At 49.9% G+C, this 21,823-nt stretch overlaps 2 protein-coding genes across 2 annotated transcripts; both read left to right on the top strand.

Annotated features, from left to right (window-relative positions):
- The first annotated feature begins 2,124 nt into the window (after positions 1-2,124).
- Positions 2,125-5,614, top strand: PSMB10 (proteasome 20S subunit beta 10). The gene is made up of 8 exons (XM_029049681.2): positions 2,125-2,380; positions 2,711-2,798; positions 2,898-2,995; positions 3,242-3,382; positions 3,608-3,723; positions 3,965-4,023; positions 4,564-4,715; positions 5,407-5,614. The coding sequence occupies exons 1-8, from the start codon at positions 2,325-2,327 to the stop codon at positions 5,516-5,518; spliced, it is 822 nt and encodes a 273-aa protein (XP_028905514.1). The 5' UTR covers positions 2,125-2,324; the 3' UTR covers positions 5,519-5,614.
- Positions 5,615-14,578: 8,964 nt separating this feature from the next.
- On the top strand, positions 14,579-16,299 carry LOC100073598 (C3a anaphylatoxin chemotactic receptor-like). Its single transcript, XM_001505315.5, has one exon. The coding sequence runs from the start codon at positions 14,752-14,754 to the stop codon at positions 15,769-15,771; it is 1,020 nt and encodes a 339-aa protein (XP_001505365.2). The 5' UTR covers positions 14,579-14,751; the 3' UTR covers positions 15,772-16,299.
- Positions 16,300-21,823: the final 5,524 nt, after the last annotated feature.

Here is a 21,823-nt window from a genome sequence, read left to right as displayed (position 1 = left end):
TGCCGTCCCCAGCGTAACACCTCTGATGACACATCTATGTCCTGGTTCTGGATTCCCGAGGGTCACGAGTGGCCCCCCTACCTGAGATGTCAGTGGGTGCTACTGGCATCAGAGAGTCATGGATTCCTAAGATATTGGGATTTCAGCAGAAAGTGACTCCCCATTGGCCACTGGGTGTGAAGAAGTTCCAGGGGGCAGGTTCTGCTGGCTCTCCCAGTGTATCTGTGTTGTTTACTGTTCCATCACTCATTCATTCAATAGTATTTATTGAGCGCTTACTATGTGCAGAGCACTGTACTAAGCGCTTGGAATGAACAAGTCGGCAACAGATAGAGACAGTCCCTGCCCTTTGACGGGCTTACAGTCTAATCGGGGGAGACGGACAGACAAGAACAATGGCAATAAATAGAGTCAAGGGGAAGAACATCTCGTAAAAACAATGGCAGCTAAATAGAATCAAGGCGATGTACATTTCATTAACAAAATAAATAGGGTAATGAAAATATATACAGTTGAGCAGACGAGTACAGTGCTGAGGGGATGGGAAGGGAGGGGGGAGGAGCAGAGGGAGATGGGGGGAAAGAGGGTTAAGCTGCAGAGAGGTGAAGGGGGGGCGATAGAGGGAGTAGAGAGAGAAGGAGAGCTCAGTTTGGGAAGGCCTCTTGGAGGAGGTGAGTAGGGTTTTGAAGAGGGGAAGAGAATTAGCCTGGCGGAGGTGAGGAGGGAGGGCATTCCAGGACCGTGGGAGGATGTTGCCCAGGGGTCGACGGCGGGATAGGCGAGACCGAGGGACGGTGAGGAGGTGGGCGGCAGAGGAGCGGAGCGTGCGGGGTGGGCGGTAGAAAGAGAGAAGGGAGGAGAGGTAGGAAGGGGCAAGGTGATGTAGAGCCTTGAAGCCTAGAGTGAGGAATTTTTGTTTGGAGTGGAGGTTGATAGGCAACCACTGGAGGTGTTTAAGAAGGGGAGTGACATGCCCAGAGCGTTTCTGCAGGAAGATGAGCCAGGCAGCAGAGTGAAGAATAGACTGGAGCGGGGCGAGAGAGGAGGAAGGGCGATCAGAGAGAAGGCTGACACAGTAGTCTAGCCGGGATATAACAAGAGCCTGTAGCAGTAAGGTAGCCGTTTGGGTGGAGAGGAAAGGGCGGATCTTGGCGATATTGTAAAGGTGAAACCGGCAGGACTCGGTAACGGATAGGATGTGTGGGGTGAACGAGAGAGACGAGTCAAAGATGACACCGAGATTGGGGGCCTGGGAGACGGGAAGGATGGTCGTGCCATCCACGGTGATAGGGAAGTCTGGGAGAGGACCAGGCTTGGGAGGGAAGATGAGGAGCTCAGTCTTGCTCATGTTGAGTTTTAGGTGGCGGACCGACATCCAGGTGGAGACATCCTGGAGGCAGGAGGAGATGCGAGCCTGAAGGGAGAAGCAGCTCCCTTCGCTGGAGAAGCAGCGTGGCTCCGTGGAAAGAGCACGGGCTTTGGAGTCAGGGCTCATGAGTTCAAATCCCAGCTCTGCCACTTGTCGGCTGTGTGACTGTGGGCAAGTCACTTAACTTCTCTGTGCCTCAGTTCCCTCATCTGTAAAATGGGGATTAAGACTGTGAGCCCCACGTGGGACAACCTGATTCCCCTATGTCTACCCCAGCGCTTAGAACAGTGCTTGGCACATAGTAAGCGCTTAACAAATACCAACATTATTATTAAGGGAGGGGAAGAGGACAGGGGCAGAGATGTAGATATCTTGATGTGTCTGTCTCCAATCCCTTCTCCCCACTTAAAATCTTAGATTGTAAGTCTCCTAAGGGACAGGGACCATGTCTCATTCCCACCTGTGTATTCTCTCCCAGAATTCAGTACAGTGCTCTGCACCCAGTAAGGGCTCAATACATTTGATTATTATTACTACATCCATTACTAATGCTGTTCCTGCTTTCACTGCTGCTACGTCCCAGAGCATATTGGAGAGTCACTTTCTGCAGCCAGGGACCCGGAGCTGGATCTCACCAAGGATCACTGTTTTGGATCCTGGCCTCCCCTGTTGGCCAACAATGTGCAGGTTCTGTCCCGGCAGGCTACAGTTCCTGTCCTCCTGCTCCCTCCCCTTCTTCCCCCTACCGCTTCCCATGTGACCGAAGGTGAAAGCGAAAGCTGAGCACAAGCCAGAGCCCAGCTCGGGAGTCCACAACTGTGCTCGTTATCCAGAAGCCAGGAGCGTCGCCACACTACTCGGCCTCTCCAGCCTCTGCCTCGGCCCCACGCTCCCACAGGAGTAACTCTTCCCCTCGGCCTCTGCCTTGATCATTGGAGCGGGCCCTTCCTGCGCCATGTCACACCCCACTCTGTCGACCCAGGGGGGCTTCAGCTTCGACCAATGCCAAAGGTGGGGATTGTAGGTTGGGGATAAGGGGGAGGAGAGGCCCTCCAAGATTGGGAGTGGCTGGTCCTATCCCGATCCCCTTTCCCTGGGGGATTCCTGCAAGCTATGGGGCAAAGCTAAGGGGAAGGGAAAGTGAAAGCGAAAGGCAGAGAGAAGAGACAGGTCAGAGAGGGAGGCTGGTTAAAGTAGAGACCCCAGTACTTTCTCCCTCCCATCTCCCCCTTCAAAGGACATGAGGCAGGAAGGCAGGGGAGCAAGGGAGTTGGCTGGAGGAGAGAGCAATTTTGCCAGGGTCCCCTCTCTTCCATAATGTCCCTTTCCTGTCCCCAACAGGAATGCGGCTCTGGAGAGCTCCTTATCTGGGCTCAAGGCCCCTCCAGCCCGCAAAACAGGCACCACCATTGCCGGGCTTGTCTTTCAGGTAAGGGGACGGTGGGAGTAAAAGCAAGGGCGGTGGGGAAGGGGAAGGGGGAAATGGAGGCCAGGCCAGAGCACTAAAATGGAGACCGTGACATTCCAGGACGGGGTCGTCCTCGGGGCCGACACTCGGGCCACAGACGACATGGTCGTGGCTGACAAGAACTGTGACAAGATCCATTTCATCGCCCCCAATATCTAGTGAGTAATCCCCGTGCCCTTCCTCCTTCCCGAATCCCTCAAACCCACCCGTCCCCAAACAGCGCCATGTTTCCAATCCTCTCCACCCCCACATTCGTCTCCAGATTTACCCCTCTTCCCTCAGCCCTTCCTCCATAATCCTTCACACAACACAGCCTAGTCTCAACCCCCGTTGTGATTCTCGGCCCCTTGGCCGAAGCCAGGACCCAAACGAATCCCTGCCCTTCCCCTCTTCACCCAACCCAGCTGCTGTGGGGCCGGGGTGGCCGCTGATGCCGAGATGACCACCCAGATGCTGTCATCCAACATAGAGCTGCATTCCCTGTCCACAGGCCGGAAGCCCCGCCTGGCCACAGTCACCCGCATGCTTCGCCAGATGCTTTTCCGGTGCCGTGGAGGGCTGGGAGGCGGGAAGCAATGGGGAGGGAGGCCTGACTTCAGAAAAAAAAGCCCACAGGGAAGAGACTCTGTGGGACTTGAGGGGAGCCTTGAGGCCTCCCAGGGAGAGGAGGGAGGAAAAAGGTGGTCCCAGGTTGTGGTGAAGAAGTTCCTGAGGTGGGGGAGGGCAGAGGGCTCCCCTTGGGAACAATGGTCTCCACCTCCCCACCATAGATACCAGGGTCACATTGGGACATCCCTGATTGTGGGTGGTGTGGACATCACCGGACCCCACCTTTACTCTGTCTCTCCCTATGGTTCATCCCAGCAACTGTTCTTCACTGCCATGGGTAAGCTCCAAACCCACCCCCATCGGGTAAGCACAAACCCACCTGCTGGGCAGACAGGGTCAGAAAGACAACAAAAGCAGGGGCCTACTGATGGTGAGAGGGTAACAGGGTGGGGAGGGGATGAGCAAGGAGGTGCTGAAGGCTCCATGTGGTTGGGAGAGGTGGACAGGTGGAGAGAGGCTCTGGCGCAAACCAGTGGAGCTGGGCCCTGGTATTTGACCCCTCTCTTCCAATCTCACAGGTTCGGGACAGGATGCTGCCATTGCTATACTGGAGGATCGTTTCAAACCAAATATGACGGTGCGCAGGGCCCCCCAAACCCAAGATCTCTCTCCCAACACCAGAGCCCCTAGACTTCGGCATTGTCCTCAATTCAGCTCTCTTCTTCAACCTACACATTCAGTCTCTAGACCGTAAGCTTATTATGGGCAGGGAACATGTCTTCCAAATCTGTTGTACTGTACTCTCCCAAGCTCTTAGTACAGTGTTCTGCACAGAGTAAGTACTCAAATGCCATTGATAGATTGTTTCATTGATAGTCCTGGATTGCTCCTTCTCCAGGACCCCCTACTTCATTCCTCTAGAGAGAGAGTCCCAAGGCCTAGTTATCCAAGGGAAAGGGAGGATACAGATAGCTGTGATCGGGGCCCTCAGGAACAATTAGCGATAGACACCTGTGCTCAATGGTGCCGGTGAGCCTTGTAGGTAAGATGGGGGTGAGTACTGCCCTAGGATGCAGAGAGGGGATTCTATAATGAGGAGCAGAGAGAGAAAGGATCCTCTGAGGGCTCCCGCACTAGCTCCCCTCCACTCTTTTCATACCCAAACTCCTGGCACTAGTTGGAGGAGGCGCAGCAGCTGGTGGCAGAAGCAGTGACCGCTGGGATCATGAATGACCTTGGCTCTGGGAGTAACGTGGACCTGTGCGTCATCACTCAAGAAGGAATTCGATCTCACCGACCCTATGGCATCCATGGTCGCAAGGGAGAGAGGTAAGAAGACCAGCAAGAGAGTAGGTCAGAGGTGATCTTGACCAGATCAGTTAAAGAGGGGTAGAGGGAGGGAGTGGGTTGGAGATAGGGGAAAGGGGCAGGGGCAGGAAGGCACACACCAGAGGAGACAGGCCTGGCAGGAGATCAAGCAGGAGATGCGGGGAGAGAGACAAAAGTTGAAGAGCTGAGGAGACCTGAGGAGGAAAAGAGCCAGAAAAGGGAGAGTGCTTGGTAGTGAAAGAACCATGAGGGTTTGGGTGGGGATGGGTGGGGAACACAGGCCAGCAGAAGGGAGGGTGTGAGGTTGAGCAAGCAGATTGAGAGCACTGATTGAGGGACTATTTGGCACCAGAAATGAGACTGAGGAGGGCCTGTGGAGAGAATGGGAGATGGGTGGAGGCACAGCAGGGTTGGGTAGTGAGAAAGAGAAGAGGCAAAGAGAGTCCAGTCAATGATACAAGGCAGACTTGGAAATCCGGTCTTCATCCAGGGAGGCTCAGACAAGAGTGCGATAACAGAGGCGACAGCTGGGAGAATCAAGTCCAGACCGTAAGGCCAGGAGAAACTCTTGGGGTAGAGGGAGCAAAAGTGGGGAGGTGAGAGCAGAATTAAAAGGAATCGAAATAGTCCTAGGAGGCTACTGGTGCAGGAAAAGTGCCGAGCAGCAGTATTCCCCCTACTGTCCCCACAGGCAGAGCAGCTGCAGCTACAAGCCTGGAACCACAGCAGTGCTGAGTGAAACAGTGAAGCTGCTGCCCCTGGAGCTGGTGGAAGAAACAGTGCAGACGATGGAGGTGGAGTGAGAACCCCACTCCAAGGGCAGCTGGAGGTGGGGAATGACCATTCACCTCTTCCCAAAGATGACGTCTCTCACTACTCAATAAAGAAGTTTTCTGGGAGCTGGCTGTTTCTGATTTTTCTTTTCAAGGGAACCACCCTCACCAGGGCCTTCTTTCCCGCCCAGTGACTCTCCTCCCCCGACAGAGTAGGGATGGACAATTATTTTGGCTTAAGGGCCACTGAACGATTGGGTGACAGTGCCAAGGGCCGCTTCTCATAGTAAAGAGTGAGGGGATGGGGGCGATTAAGAAGATGGAAGCAGCTGTGCTTCTCCCGTGGCAACTCCTAACTGCCTCCAAACCTGCCATGGATGGGTACACTCCCAGGGGCCTCTGCATGGTACAGCTCTTGAGGCTGTTTGCCTCTGCAGCTGGCTCAGAGGCAGTCAAAAGATGCCAATAGGCGGAAGCAATCAATCAATCAATCATATATTTACTGAGCACTTACTGCGCTCACTAAGCACATGGAAGAGTACAATAATAACTGAATTGGTACAACTGCTCCTCGATTCACTCTGCAGGCTGGAGCGAATCACTTGACAGACAGGGTTTGGTCTGCGGACAGGATTTTGCCTACCCCTGTTCTGCTCTGTTGCCCCAGCACCAGGCCCCCTGACTCAGCCCTTTCACAACCTGGAGCCATCCAAGCCTGGCATTCTCTAGGGAGCAGAAAGGGAGCAGTTCTACCAATCTCTGGGCGCAAATGGATGAAGGCCCAAGGGAGAAGTCTCCTGCTGCAGACATTGCTCCATAACTCACAATGTCTATGTATCCACAGCTCGGCTTTCAGTTCCTTAAGAATGATTTAGTGACGCGTTGTTGGGAAGACCACATTTCTGCTCTGCTGGTGATTTTACCAATCACTAAAATTGAAAAATAATCATCTCCAATTATGAGATATGAACATTGAAGGGGCATGCAAGAAATAATATCCAGTATCACGGGCCTTGCTTAAAAGCTGGCATTTAGGTGGCAACTACCCACACCATCAGGGTTCCCCAAAATGCCTTAGGGGATCTAGTAGGGGAAGTGGAATATCACTACAGCTTTCCCCTGGGGATCCATAGCTTAATGCATCTGTCTGGAAGTCCCAGGATGAGGGAAGGCGCCAAACCTGTGATCTTTCCACTATGCTAGTTAAAATATTACTTGGCTAGGTAATCAATCAAATGTATTTATTGAGCACTTACTGTGTGCAGAGCACTGTAACTAATGCTTGAGAGAATATGATATTAACAGAGTTGGTAGGCACATTCCCTGCCCTCAACAGGCTTACAGTCTAAAGGGGGACACAGACCCTAAGATAAATGAATTAATTACAGATATGTACATAAGTGCCATGAGAATATTTATGTAGAAAAGGAAGGCGGACATAATACGGATATAATCCGAATTTAAATTCCAGTTTAAAGCAGAATGTAATAAAGATGAGGAGAGAAAGCTTATGAAAGGTTTTTTGTAGACCCAGCTCTTCTTTCTCCTGATCCCTTTGTAAGGTGTGGGCATTGTCCCATCTACAGGGTCAAAGTGCTTCAGGAAGGCTCAGTAAGAACTCCTGGGTTTCAATTACTGTTAAGATTCTGTCAGATATGAAACTTGAATGAATGCATGATTGCATTAATCTGTAGTCCTTAAGGCAGCAGTTCTTTTTGTAGTCTGGGTTCTTATCATGCCTTAGATATAGCTTAACAATTTAATTGATTTTTTGATTACCTTTCAGAGCAAGTTGGAGGTAATTACCTTTCATGTGATCATGAGCAGGCCCATAAAAATGACATCAAGCTTTAGTCAAAACAAGTTACGTTTTTTGTTTATTTTTTGCTTTTGACCTGATTTTCTGCAAGAAAATGGAATGAACCCTCTTAACTCCTATAATGCCAGCCTGAGTATCCTCCTCAAGAATGACTTACCGAACAGGTGAGAGCACAGTGTTGTTTTTGAGGGCTGAGAGGTATTCAGTTCTGTGATTAGTCTTTTTTTTTTCCCTGCCAGCTGCCTGGGCAGAAGGGGACAGGCTGAGGGAGTACATATAGCTCAGGGTAATCCATCACCACTACTGCAAAAAATAACTTGGTAAAATTGAGCGTGTCAAAACCGTTTGAGGACTTGGAGCATATTTATGCGTCACATTTCTTAGAGCCCCGGGTGGAAGGGGTGCTCACAAAATGAGTTTCTCATTGAGGTGTATGGCACTGCGCCTGGACATTAGCACGGGGCAGGAAGGTGAACCGTGGTTCATTCATTCAATCGCATTTATTGAGTGCTTACTGTTTGCAGAGCACTGTACTAAGTGCTTAAATATAATAACGATGGCATTTGTTAAGCGCTTAGTATGTGCCAAGCACTGATCTAAACACTGGGGGGGGGGGGGATACAAGGTAGTCAGGTTGTCCCACAGGGGGCTCAGTCTTCATCAGCGTAGTTCAGTGGAAAGAGCACGGGCTTGGGAGTCAGAGAAAATCTCAGTTCAGCCGCTCGTCAGCTGTGTGACTTTGGGCAAGTCACTTCACTTCTCTGTGCCTCGTTCCCTCATCTGTAAAATGGGGATGAACACTGTGAGCCCCACGTGGGACAACCTGATAACCTTGTATCCTCCCCAGCACTTAGAACAGTCCTTTGCACGCAGTAAGCACTTAACAAATGCCATTGCTTTTTTAAAAATCCCCATTGTTTTTACAGATGAGGTCACTGAGGCCCAGAGAAGTTAAGTGATTTGCCCACAGTCAGCTGACAAGCGGCGGGGCCGGGATTCGAACCCACGACCTCAGACTCCCAAGCCCTGGCTCTTAGTGCTTCTCTTCAACCTCGATGGAAAGAGCCCGGGCTTGGGAGTCCGAGGTCGTGGGTTCGAATCCCGCCTCTGCCACGGGTCAGCTGTGTGACTGTGGGCAAGTCACTTAACTTCTCTGTGCCTCAGTTACCTCATCTGGAAAACGGGGATGAAGAGTGTGAGTCTCACGTGGGACAACCTGATGACCCTGTATCCACCCCAGCGCTTAGAACAATGCTCTGCACATAGTAAGCGCTTAACAAATACCAACATTATTATTATTATAACCCTCCCAAGTCCTCCCTCCCACGAGCCCTGAGGGAAGAGACGCTCGAGCTACCCCCTCCCCCCGCCGGAAACGAAGAGCGGGAAAAGCGTGGACGAGCGCGAGCCCGCGCGCGCGCGCCCCGGGCGCCATTTCCTCAGCGGCGCCTGCGCAGACCATCTTCGCTTGTGGGGCCGCTGAGGGAAGTGGCTGAGAAAATGTCTCCACGCGATCGGGGTGGCATGTCCGTGGTGCCCCGTTCTGCCGCTTTCCAGCCCGCCGGACTCAATAATAAGAAGAATGTTGGTATTTGTTAGGCGCTTACTCTGTGCCGAGCACTGTTCTAAGCGCTGGAGTGGGTGCAAGATAATCAGGTTGTCCCATGTCGGGCTCACAGTTTCATCATTCATTCATTCAATAGTATTTATTGAGCGCTTACTATGTGCAGAGCACTGTACTAAGCGCTTGGCATGTACAAATCATCAGTGACCTCATCTGTAAAATGGGGATTAAAAGTGTGCGCCCCACATGGGACAACCTGATTACCCTGTATAATAATGTTGGCATTTGTTAAGCGCTTACTATGTGCAGAGCACTGTTCTAAGCGCTGGGGGAGATACAGGGTAATCAGGTTGTCCCACGTGAGGCTCACAGTTAATCCCCATTTTACAGATGCGGGAACTGAGGCACAGAGAAGTTAAGTGACTTGCCCACAGTCACACAGCGGACAAGTGGCAGTACCCTGTATCTACCCCAGCGCTTAGAACAGTGCTCAGCACATAGTAAGCGCTTAACAAATACCAACGTTATTATTATTATCCATCCCGCCACTGCCACTTGTCAGCTATGCCTGTGGGCAAGTCACTTCACTTCTCTGTGCCTCAGTTACCTCATCTGTAAAACGGGGATTAACTGTGGGCCTCATGTGGGGCAACCTGATTACCCTGTATCTCCCCCAGCGCTTAGAACAGTGCTCTGCACATAGTAAGCGCTTAAATACCAACATTATTATGAGGGAACTGAGGCACGGAGAAGCGAAGTAACTTGCCCAGAGTCACCTGACAAGCGGCGTAGGCGGGATTGGAACGCATGACCTCTGACTCGAGCTCTGGCCCCGCAACGGCATTGCAATAAAAAAAAAAATTCCTCTGTGTGTCAAAATGCGTCGGGCAGATGCTAAGCAGTTCCAGGAAACCCCCTCCTGCCCCTCCCCGCCCACCACCCACACATTTTCCTCCCTGCCAAAATGTACGACCTTCTAAAATCAGGTGGTTTGTCGCTTTTTCAGTTCGAGTTTTCCTGCTGGCCAGCCTCATACAGCACAAACCAACCATTCTTCCAGTACTGTGAACAGGGAGTTGCTGGGAAAAGTTAATGGTTTTCAGATGAAGGTGTGGTTGGGAGAAATACTAATCTAGCAATTGTATTTAATTACTAACTCTGGAGCACTGTAATGAGCACTTGAGGGAGTACAATATAACAGAATTGGTAGGTACACTCCCTGACCACAGTGAGCTTATATATTTATTGAAAGATTGCCATGTGCCCAATACAAGTGCTAGGGTGCATACATAATAAATCTACAAGGGCAAGGTGAAAATGACATTTTTCTTACCTGCATGTCCAGGCACTAGAATGGTCACTGAAGGAGATACCCATGTTGCCGAGGTATACCAAGTGTGCACTGATGTATATACAATGTACTGATGTTACAGCTTGGACTGGCTCAGCAGTGGGGGTGGTGGGGGAATCGAAATGGGGGAAGGAGTGCTGCTGGCATACCAACAAGGGTTGCGGGGGAGAGGCCAGGTGCCCCAGAACCTCCCATGCCTCCCACCTGGGGAAACTAGTGATAGAAACCTTCTAGAACGGGTCTCTAGTCCTCTCCACCTTTCTCCCTGCACCCTGCTGGACTGTAAGCCTGTTGTGGGCAGGGATTGTCTCTCTTTAATAATGTTGGTATTTGTTAAGTGCTTACTACGTGCAAAGCACTGTTCTAAGCGCTGGGGTAGATACAGGGGAATGAGGTTGTCCCACGTGAGGCTCACAGTCTTCACCCCCATTTTACAGATGAGGGAACTGAGGCACAGAGAAGTGAAGTGACTTGCCCACAGTCACACAGCTGACAAGGGGCAGAGTCAGGATTCGAACCCATGCTGCATTGTACTTTCCAAGCGTTTAGTACAGTGTTCTGCACATAGTAAGCACTCAATAAATACGATTGAATGAATGAACCCAGAACAGCACTGGGGACAGCCCAATATAAGCAACATGGGCATGCATGTAAACACCTTTATTTGGGTGTGTGCATGATGTGTCTACATATAACAAGCAGCAGGAGGGGCTGCTCAGACTGGGGAGGGACTGGACCAAAGGGAGCTGGAGAGGAGGAGGTGGTGATGTGGAAAGCAATTCCCAAGGCTACTGCTGCCACAGTCACAGCGGCTTCCAATGGAGGTGGAACAACATGCTGAGTCTTAGTAGGACCCAATCAATCAATTGTATTTATTGAGTGCTTACTATGTGCAGAGCACAGAACTAAGCACTTGGGAGAGTGCGTTATAACTAAACTGGCAGATACATTCCCTGCCGATAACGAGCTTACAGTCTAGAGGACCCCAGGTCTGGGAGGGCTCCAGGTGACTGACATAGGGGTGCTAGGCACTAGTCTGGACGGCCTTGGGGGAGCTCCCTCCTTCCCCTCCCCCTTCCCTCCCCTCCTCCTTCTTCCTTGCTTTCTCCCTCCCCTCCTCTTTCCTTCCTCACTCCCCTCCTCCCCTGTCCCCTCCTCCTTCCTCCCTCTCTCCCCTCCTGTCTGGCCTAGGCTAAGTAGAATGGGAGGAAGGATAACCTCAAGGTTCCTATATTCTATTCTCTATTCACCCCACCATTGTTCTGGCAGTGCTCCATTGCTGCCAAACCTGCACTCACAGACCTTTCCCATCTTGCCTTTTGCAGCATGCTTTTCTTCTCCAGGCATACTACTCCATCCTTCTCTTGACTAAAGTTCATTCTGTTAGCATCTGACCACTTTCAGTTTTTCAAGAGCACTCTCAATTCTAGCCTCATTGTGCCGACTGCTAGCCACCCTCTTCTCACTAAGTTTAGCATGGGAATCAAACTGCACTAGATTGATTTTTCCCTCTTGTCCCCAGGAGAACTCACTCTCCCTCCTGCAGGGAGAAGCCCACTGTTTGTGGGTCTTGGCAGTCATGCACCTTGCATTGTAATTACCATGGAAAGAAAGTCTGAATACCCTTTTCCAAAACAGGCAAAAGTATTATTATCAAACCCATCACAAGGCCCAAATTGAATCTCTATAGTACATGCTCACACCAGTGTTCCCTCCTTGAACTGGACAGAGCGGCAGCCAATTTTTGGTCATGCTTCTTATTAAAAGCTAGTATTGGACCAAATCCAATATCATTTCATTCATTTGTATGGAATAGTGGTGGCCCTTGACTTGGGGTTCAAATGACCATGGAAGATCGACTGTTCATTTTCTCCCATTCATGATAAGAAAAATGAAGAGGCTACTCTCTCTTTTCTGGTTTTCTTTTCTCATTAATAATTGCTTTAGCATCTTGGATACTGTGCTGATAGGAAAGAAATGCTGAGCTAGTGTCTGGAAAGGTAAAATTAGGCTTGGCAAAATAGAATAAAATTTGAATAAAACTATGAGACAATTCCATCAGAATGGAGGCTTCTGCTAGGATAAGCACGATAATGAGGAAATCTTAAATGAGAGCAGTGTTATTTAGTAGTCGGCCACTTACTGGGTTGTTCTTATCATGGGAATCTCCTGGAGATGTCTTATTAGGTCAGGAATTATGCTAGGGAAACCTCATATTTGGATTGGTTTGGGGGAAGATTTCATTTTTAGGAACAGTGGAGCACAGAACGGGGAACCAGGAGACCTGGATTCTACTCCTGACTCTGCCTTTTGCCCGCTGTGTGACCTTGGACAAGTCACTTAAATTTTCTATGCCTCAGTTCCCTCATTTGTAAAATGGAGATTCAATACCCGTTCTCCCTCTCTGCACTGACTGTGATCCTTTTCGGGACAAGGGTTGTTGTGTCCATTCTGATCATTCTGCAATCATCCTGTATCTACCCCAGCTCTTAGCACAGTGCTTGGCATATAGTAAATAATAATAATAATTTTTGTTGTTAAGCGCTTACTATGTGCTAAGCATTGTCCTAAGCGCTGGGTAGATACAAGGTAATTAGGTTGTCCCACGTGGGGCTCACAGTCTTAATCCCCATTTTCCAGATGACATAACTGAGGCACAGAGAAGTTAAGTGACTTGCCCGAAGTCACACAGCTGATAAGTGGCAGAGTCAGGATTAGAACCCATGACCTCTGACTCCCAAGCCCGGGCTCTTTCCACTGAGCCACACTGCTTTGCTTTACACGTTCCACAGTTGTTATTATTATTGGACCAAATATAAATTCTCAGCCTTTAATGGGTTCTTTCAGTCCAAAAGCGAGGTAAATCAAATCAGCAAATACTGGTGTGATTCCCACAGAGTGTATTGTGCTGTTTTAAACCAGCACAACTTGATCAGCATTCAGAAAAAGACATTAAACATTTTAGCACCTGGGGAAAAGTCCAAGTATTTTTCTAAGTATCTGTGAAGAAACCTCCACTTGACTCTCCAAACAATCAAAAGATCCCCAAACCACAGGCCACTACGAGGTGACTGCGCTATGAAACACACTAGAGCACTTCCACAGTCTCCAAAAGTGTTTCACAGAGAGACACACAGGCCTAGACTTGCAGAGTGGGACTGTGATTACTAAGACTTCACCTAAACAACTGGTCCCTGCAGCGCAGCAGTTTCGGGTGTGAACTCGCACCTGGCTGAGAGAGAGACCTCCATCCCCTTGCTCAAACCGTTCCCCCGGCTTGGAACTCTCTTCCTTCTCACATCAGGCAGACCCCAGCTCTCCCTACATTCAAAGCCCTCCGGAAATCCCACCTCCTCCAACAACCTGTCCCCCCCATTAATTTCCCAGCACCCTGAGCCATATCATCCCTGAGTCCAGAACGTAGGAACTCATTTAGCAGCGTGGCTCAGTGGAAAGAGCATGGGCTTTGGAGTCAGAGGTCATGGGTTCGAATCCCGGCTCTGCCATTTGTCAACTGTGTGACTGTGGGCAAGTCACAACTTCTCCATGCCTCAGTTACCTCATCTGTAAAATGGGGATTAAGACTGTGAGCCCCACGCGGGACAACCTGATTCCCCTGTGTCTACCCCAGCGCTTAGAACAGTGCTCTGCACATAGTAAGCGCTTAACAAATACCAACATTATTATTATTATTATTTACTCCTTCCTTAGCACACATTGTGCTCAATTATTTATTTTGACCAGTCTTATAAATATTTTAGTGTTTGTCTCCCCCATTAGACCATAAGATCCTTTGTGGGCAGGAAATGTATCACATGGCTATCTGTACCCCCCAAGCTCCTAGCAAAGTGCGCAGCAACAAGTGGGCAGTCAATAAGTGCTGCTGCATAAGGGGATGAGAGGAGTTTTTATGAGATTACTGATGGATTTGAGAGCACTGGGAAGGTTATTTTACTTTATTAAATGATTGAGAGAGGAAAGGAGATTATTCAAAGCGGACACAAGTACTGCGCTCAGCCTGAAATGATATTGCCGAGGCATTCTGTACCAACAGGAAAAAGCCTAATTTTCCTTCTCATAGCTGCAGGCGGGTCAAAATCAGCAAAGGTGATTTTGAATTTGGATGAATTTTGTTTCATTTCCTCCCACGGAGAAGCTTGTCTCAACCTGTCGGATGATGAGATGGAAATTCCCCATCTGGAGTTGGGAAGACTGGGTGGATCCTTTGAGTGACGTAAAGGAAAAGAAGCTGTTTAGTGGTTCTCCTGTTGCAGAAGAACATCTATCAGACACACTCCCACTTAACTGGCAAGCCATCTGCGCAGGAGAAGGCTCTTTCCTCGGAGGCTTTGCCTAATGGAGGTCAGAGTGCTCTCAGGTCTGGGGAGCTCAGGGAGTTCTTGGCTCTGGAGAGCTCTTCCCAGCTCAATGAGCCTGGGAGCTCTCAGCTTCTCTCTGGCCCAGGCCTTTCAGATGCTTCCTCGGGTGAGGGCAGGAAACAGCCGTGCAGACAGTCGGTGGGTTACAGGATGGAGTTGCCAGGTACCCCGCTGGGCTATGACAACGGGACCGTAGCTGACCGTCTTTGGGCCGAGCACATTCTGGTGCCCTCGCTGTTTGCGGGTGCCTGCTTCCTGTTGGGGATCCCTGGGAACGGCTTGGTCATCTGGACCATCTTGACCCAGATCCAGGAGCGCTCGGTAACTCTAGTCCTCATCCTGAACCTGGCCATGGCTGACTTCTTGGCCCTGCTCACGCTGCCCGTCCTCATCCACTCGATTGTTGGCAGTTGGATCTATGGGGTGATCTTTTGCAAGTTCATCGTCTACCTCGTCTACCTCTGCATGTATGCCAGCATCAACTTCATCACCCTGATGAGCCTCCATCGCTTTGTAGCCATTGTCTACCCATTTGCCTCTCATAGGTGGCAGCGGAAGAGGGTGGTCTATATGGTGGTAGGGGCTGTGTGGATTCTGGCTGCAGTGTTTGCAACTCCACTTCTCCAGTTTACGTCAACCGTGCAGGCAGATGGACGTATCCAATGTCCAGATGTTGTATATGATTTTAATAAGCAACCTATTGCCCCCAATGTTGTGGAGACGTTGTTTGGATTTGTCATTCCTCTCTGTGTCTTAGTTGTGTGCTACGCCTGTGTGGCTCAGAGGATCCAGCACATGCAAAGTCTGAAGAAAAACAAGACTGGAAAATTGATTGCAGCCATTGTCATCGTTTTCTGTGCTTGCTGGCTTCCTTTCCACACCCTCAACATCCTGACTGTTGCTGCTTTGTTATTAAAATCCTCCAATCCAGAGAGATCCCAGGCTTTGCTCCACGTCGTACAGTCGGGCAGACTTCTCTCCATTGCACTGATATTCCTCAGCAGCTGTCTGAATCCGATTCTCTATGCCTTCGCTGCCCGTAGTTTCCGTGGCGGGATGAAAGGGAGCAATTTTGCTAAGCTCTTTGGGCAAATGAATGATGGAATGAAAGAGAAGCCCGAGAAAGGGTCTCCGGCTGCAGAAAGTCAGAATGCCCTCCAGATCACATAATCCTCATATGCTTTTCTGCCTCAGGCCTAGTCCTAGCTTTTGGAGGGAGTTCCCTCTCCTGGGGGCTGCTTCAGGGGACTGTATTTTGCCCAAGGACTTGGAAAAAGTAATGAATGCCCACTCTTAGTATTAAGGGAAAAAGAACACTGAGTCGTCACTGGCAGAGGAGAAGGTGAATGCTCTCATACTGATGCCTTTGCTTAAAATGCCCGGCAGCTCTGGCTATATCATAGAACTGATAATAAATGATAGGCAATCAGTTCTTTATTCTCCTTTCATCAGTGCATTAATAAATAGCAAATCATTGGTCACTCTTATCCCAGGACACTGAGTAGAGATAAGCTTTTCAGGTATGTTGCTTGTAAATCACTGTATTTGGTTTTTAACACCAAAATGGACAGTGGCCATGCACTAATAGTGAAATGAATGTTTGCTGGATGTGCTTAAGATGTCCTGGAAGCCAATGAATAATTTCTATTTTTATGTTTTCTATACTGAATGCATGATATTAAATGTCAATTGCTTAAAATCAAAGCAGTATAATCTGTGGTTGTAATTTTTTTCTGGAATACTGTTTCATTTGTGCCTAGGGTGAGCCTAGCTGAGAAATAGCTACTGCTACTTCTCTCTCTCTGTCTGTCTCTCTGTCTCTCTCCTTCTCTCTCTCCCCCTCGTCCACTGCTCTTGTTTCTCTGGTTTGGAGAATAGATGTTGAGAAAGTGCAAGGAAACCAAGTTTGTAGACATCAGTGGGTTCGAAGGAGAAAAGTAGCAGCCCCATCTCTACAGGGGGAGTTGGGTGTGTGGGGAAAAAAGGGGAATCAGCAGGCTATCCGAGTACTTCTCTTAAGAGACAATTACTCTTTAAATGCACCAAGAGAAAGGGAGTATGGGCTCCAAGTATGTCCTTAAGTAGGGAACTCACATCCCCCACCCAAGCAAGGAGCCAGTTGGGCCTTATAAGGGGCCAAACCCAAATTCATCTGGTCAGTAGAAAATAATAATAACATTGATGGTATTTGTTAAGCGCTTACTATGTGCAAAGCACTGTTCTAAGCACAGGGAGGATACAAGGTGATCAAGTTGTCGCACATGGGGCTCACAGTCTTAATCCCCATTTTACAGATGAGGTAACTGAGGCACAGAGAAGTGAAGCGACTTGCCCAAAGTCACACAGCTGACAAGTGGCGGAGCCGAGATTAGAACCCACGACCTCTGACTCTCAAGCCCGTGCTCTTTCCACTGAGCCACGCTGCTTCTCAAAGAATGAGAAGCAGCGTGGCCTAGTGGAAAGAGCACAGGTCTGGGAGCCAGAGGATATGGGTTTTAAACCCAGCTCCACCACTTGGCTGCTGTGTGGACTTGGGGAAGTCAATTAGCTTCTCTGTGCCTCAGTTACGATAAAAAAAATAAGGATTTGCTTAGTTTGAGAGATACTCAGAAGAATTGCCAGCTTCTCAAGGTTAGGGATTTTGCCTTCAGCTACTTTTTCATCTGCTCCCCAAGTGACTAGTTCAGTGGTCTGCACATCCATTCCCTAAATACACACAGAGCTCCTGCCTCATATTAGTACCAGCTCCACCAAGACACATCTGAAAACAACAAACATCTCCTGTAGCTGCTTGAATCCCAGAGTGCCTTGGGGCAAGGATTCCACTGAGTCAGACATGGGGAATTGTGGCAGGGCCAGGTGATTCAGGCTAAGCCTTGAAGACAGGAGACTTTTGTTTTCATCTCAGTCTTGCTCCTTTCTCTTCCCCCTCGTGTTACTCACCGGGTACTCTTGAGCAAGTCAAATCTCTCTGGCCCCTATGACTGACCTTTTCCTAGTTGAGGAAGGTGGTGAGATTGAGGTAGAACCTTAGGAGAATGCTGCCAAGTTTCTGACTCCATATATGAGAGAAAAACTGTTTAGAAAGTTCTCTGACTCAGTTCCTCGGCCCATGCTGTCCTGGAAAGAGAACAGAGACATCCAAAGTGTGGCCCAATAAGAGAGTGGAGAGGACAGACTGACAAGCAGTGGGCTAGGAACAGGAGGCTAGGAAGGGAAATAAACAAGGCTTTGCAAAGAAGTATCAATGCTAACTGCCCCTCCTTCAGAAATTTCTCTCCCTGTGGATTCCAAAGATGGAGAAGAGAGGATGGGAAGATGGAAAGAGGAGAGAGCTTTGAATGAGGGAAAATGCTGGGCAAAGTAAATATGTGCAAGACTCCTATCTTTTCTTTCTCCCCTCACCCTGTTGCTTTTATCATTTTTTAAGTCTCAACCACCACTGCACTAATCGAGAAGCAGCATGGCTCAATGGAAAGAGCCTGGGCTTGGGAGTCAGAGGTCATGGGTTCTATTCCCAGCTCTGCCACTTGTCAGCTGTGTGACTTTGGGCAAGTCACTTAACTTCTCTGTGTCTCAGTTACCTCATCTCTAAAATGGGAATTAAGACTGTGAGCCCCATGTGGGACAACCTGATTACCTTGTACCACCCCCCCCCCCAGTGCTTGGAACAGTTCTTGGCACATAGTAAGCGCTTAACAAATGCCATCATTAATCCAGGCCCTGGTCATTGCTCACCTGTACTGTCACCTCTGCTCCTTGCTGCCCTCCATTTTAAGATTGGTTTCTCCCCAGTGATCTTTCTTGAGCGCTGCCTCTACCCGATCCCTCTCTCCTTGGAGTCCTGTAATGGTTTCCAGTTGCCCCCAATCTCTTAGCTCATAAGCCCCCATATGGGAGAGAGACCGAGTCTGATTCCCACCTGTGAATTCTCTCCCATCACTTCTGTAGAGTGTTCTCCCACAGTTAGTGCTTAATAATTCCTATTACTAGTCAAGATCCAGGCCTTCAAGAATCCTCTGTTGACTGTGGACTCATGGCCTTATGGTACTCTCATCTGCCTGGACAACTGAGGCAATGGGAGCGCAGAGTACAGGGCAGTCTCTTCCAGTTGTGAGATTGGTAAATACAAAGCAGGGCAGAGGAGGGCTTCTGCCCCCTGGTCTCCAGGGAAATGGTACTCTTTAAGGTCACCAATGACTTCCTGCTTGCCAAACCAGTGGCCACTGCTCCATCCTAATCCTCTGCCACCTTCTGGCATTTTTACATTGTGGACCACCCTCTTCACCTGGAAACATCTAAATGTGGCTTCACTGACCTCTCCCGGGACTCCTCCTAGTACTGTGGCCTACCAGGGGTCAGTGACCACCTGCCCCCATCCAGAAGAGAGCCCCAGTCCTGCTGTTTCTGACTCCTCGTCAACCCTGGCACTGATAGGCTGAATGGGTGGAGGCAGCGGGAGCTGAGGATAGCTGCTTCTAGTTGTTTGGATGGTAAACGAGACATGGGGGAACGCAGGAGAAAGACAGGTGAGGCAAATGTTACGAGAAGTCTTGAGCTTGTTCTTCAATTCTGTCACTGGTCACTCCCTCCTTTGAGACAAGAGGCCAGAAACACGTCTTCCTGCCTCCAAAGAGATGTTGACCCCTCAGAAGCCTCCAGGGTGGACGAGAAGGGGTTAGGGGGAGCTCAGCTCCTTGGATGGCTCTCACACTGAAAGGTAGATGGTGGTGGGAGTTGGAGACATCCCTCGCTCTTCAGCAGAGCCCCCTGCATAGCATAGGGTGAGCAGGCCCAGTGGCGAGGATCTGGTTCCCAGTGGGGCCACCTCCCAGGCCTCAGAGTCCCCTGGGCCTCCAGAAAAGGGATGGTACTAATATATCAAGTTAGGATGGCATAGAAATTCATTCAATAGTATTTATTGAGCGCTTACTATGTGCAGAGCACTGTACTAAGTGCTTGGAATGTATAATTGGGCAACAGAGAGACAATCTCTGCCCATTGACAGGCTTACAGTCTAATCGGGGGAGACAGATGGACAAAAACAAGACGACTTAATCACGATAAATAGAATCAAGGGGATGTACACCGCATTAACAAAATAAATAGGGGGTAATAAAAATAGATACACATGAGCACAGTGCTGAGGGGAGGGGAAGGGAGAGGGGGAGGAGCAGAGGGAAAGGGGGAAAGGGGGCTTAGCTGAGGGGAGATGAAGGGGGGGCAGAGAGGCAGCAGAGGGAGCAGAGGGAAAAGGGGAAGCTCAGTCTGAGAAGGCCTCTTGGAGGAGGTGAGCTCTCAGTAGGGGTTTGAAGAGGGGAAGAGAGTTAATTTTGCGGAGGTGAGGAGGGAGGACATTCCAGGACAGCGGGTCGACGGCGAGATAGGCGTGAACTGGGGACGGTGAGGAGGTGAGCAGCAGAGGAGCGGAGCGTGTGGGGTGGGCAGTAGAAAGAGAGAAGGGAGGAGAGGTAGGCGGGGGCAAGGTGATGGAGAGCCTTGAAGCCCAGAGTAAGAAGTTTTTGTTTCTTGCAGAGGTTGATAGGCAACCACTGGAGGATTTTAAGGAGGGGAGTGACATGCGCAGAGCGTTTCTGCAGGAAGACGAGCCAGGCAGCGGAATGAAGAATAGACTGGAGTGGGGAGAGACGGGAGGAAGGGAGATCAGAGAGAAGGCTGACACAATAATCCAGCTGGGATATTATGAGAGCTTGTACCAGTGAGATAGCCGTTTGGATGGAGAGGAGATATTGTAAAGGTGAGACTGGCAGCCATTGGTGACGGATTGGATGTGTGGGGTGAATGAGAGAGCTGAGTCAAGGATGACACCAAGGTTGCGGGTTTGAGAGACAGGAAGGATGGTCGAACCATCCACAGTGAAGGGAAGTCAGGAAGAGGAGAAGGCTTGGGAGGGAAAATAAGGAGCTCAGTTTGGGACATGTTGAATTTTAAGTGGTGGGCAGACATCCAGGTGGAGACATCCTGGAGGCAGGAGGAGATAAAAGCCTGAAGGGAGGGGGAGAGAACAGGGAAGAAGCTGTAGATTTGTGTGTCATCTGCAAAGAGATGATAGTTGAAGCCGTGGGAGCGAATGAGTTCACCAAGGGAGTGAGTGTAGATGGAGAACAGAAGAGGGCCAAGAACTGACCGTTGAGGAACCCCTACAGTTAGAGGATGGGAGGGGGAGGAAGAGCCCGTGAAGGAGACTGAGAATGAACAGCCAGAAAGATAAGAGGAGAACCAGGAGAGGACGGAGTCTGTGAAGCCAAGGTGAGATAGGTGTGGAGGAGAAGGGGATGGTTAACTAGTGTCAAAGGCAGCTGAGAGGTCAAGGAGGATTAGGATAAAGTAGGAGCCATTGGATTTGGCAAGAAGGAGGTCATGGGTGACCTTTGAGAGAGCAGTCTCGGTAGAGTGGAGGGGATGGAAGCCAGATTGGAGGGGGTCCAGGAGAGAATTGGAGTTAAGGAATTCTAGGCAGTGAGTGTAGATGACTCTTTCTAGGATATTGGAAAGGAAGGGGAGGAGGAAGATAGGGCGATAACTGGAAGGGGAAGTGGGGTCGAGAGAGGGTTTCTTTAGGATGGGGGAGACATGGGCATGTTTGAAGGCAGAGGGGAAGAAGCCATTGGAGAGTGAGCGGTTAAAGATAGAAGTTAAGGAGGGGAGGAGGGAAGGGGCGATGGTTTTTATAAGGTGAGCGGGAATGGGGTCCGAAGTACAGTTGGAGAGGGTGGCACTTGCGAGGAGGGAGATCCCCTCTGAGGATACTGCAGGGAAGGATGGGAAAGTAGGGGAGAGGGTTGGGGGGGGGGCGGGGGAGGCAGAATCCCTGGAGCTGTCCGTGATTTTCCTTGTGAGAAGTTAAAACTGAGAGACAGACGGGCCGACAGGGAGAGATAGCAGACGCTTGGGCAGCAGTGGCCGCCCCGAGGCTGCCCTTTGTACAAAGTTTATATATATTTATATACACAGACACAGGGGTAGAAAATCCAGTGAACCACAGGGGCTGGGGGCGGGGGGGGGGGCGGTGTTGGCCTCCAAGGGGGCCAAGAAATGTGTGGATAGCTTCCCTCTCTGAAAGGGGGAGGGGGAATTGTGAATATAAGAGCCACTGTTGAGCTCAGACCTCCTCTGGCATAAGGCTTATAGGGCAAACAGCGTTCCCAGGGAGGGAGTGATGAAGAGCGGGAACCCTCCAGACCCTGGAAAAACTACAAGT

Source organism: Ornithorhynchus anatinus, chromosome X1 (genome assembly GCF_004115215.2).
Source record: "Ornithorhynchus anatinus isolate Pmale09 chromosome X1, mOrnAna1.pri.v4, whole genome shotgun sequence".
Classification (NCBI taxonomy): Eukaryota; Metazoa; Chordata; class Mammalia; order Monotremata; family Ornithorhynchidae; genus Ornithorhynchus; species Ornithorhynchus anatinus.
The sequence above is the reverse complement of the archived record's forward strand: the minus strand, read 5'-3'. Positions and strand labels throughout refer to the sequence as shown.

Bases quoted from the DNA above. Each gene is read 5' to 3' on its own strand.
- PSMB10 (XM_029049681.2), top strand. From the start codon at position 2,325: ATGTCACACCCCACTCTGTCGACCCAGGGGGGCTTCAGCTTCGACCAA. The intron at 2,381-2,710 runs GTGGGGATTGTA...TGTCCCCAACAG, and splicing joins AGCTTCGACCAATGCCAAAG to GAATGCGGCTCTGGAGAGCT. The intron at 2,799-2,897 runs GTAAGGGGACGG...GTGACATTCCAG, and splicing joins TTGCCGGGCTTGTCTTTCAG to GACGGGGTCGTCCTCGGGGC.
- LOC100073598 (XM_001505315.5), top strand. From the start codon at position 14,752: ATGGAGTTGCCAGGTACCCCGCTGGGCTATGACAACGGGACCGTAGCT.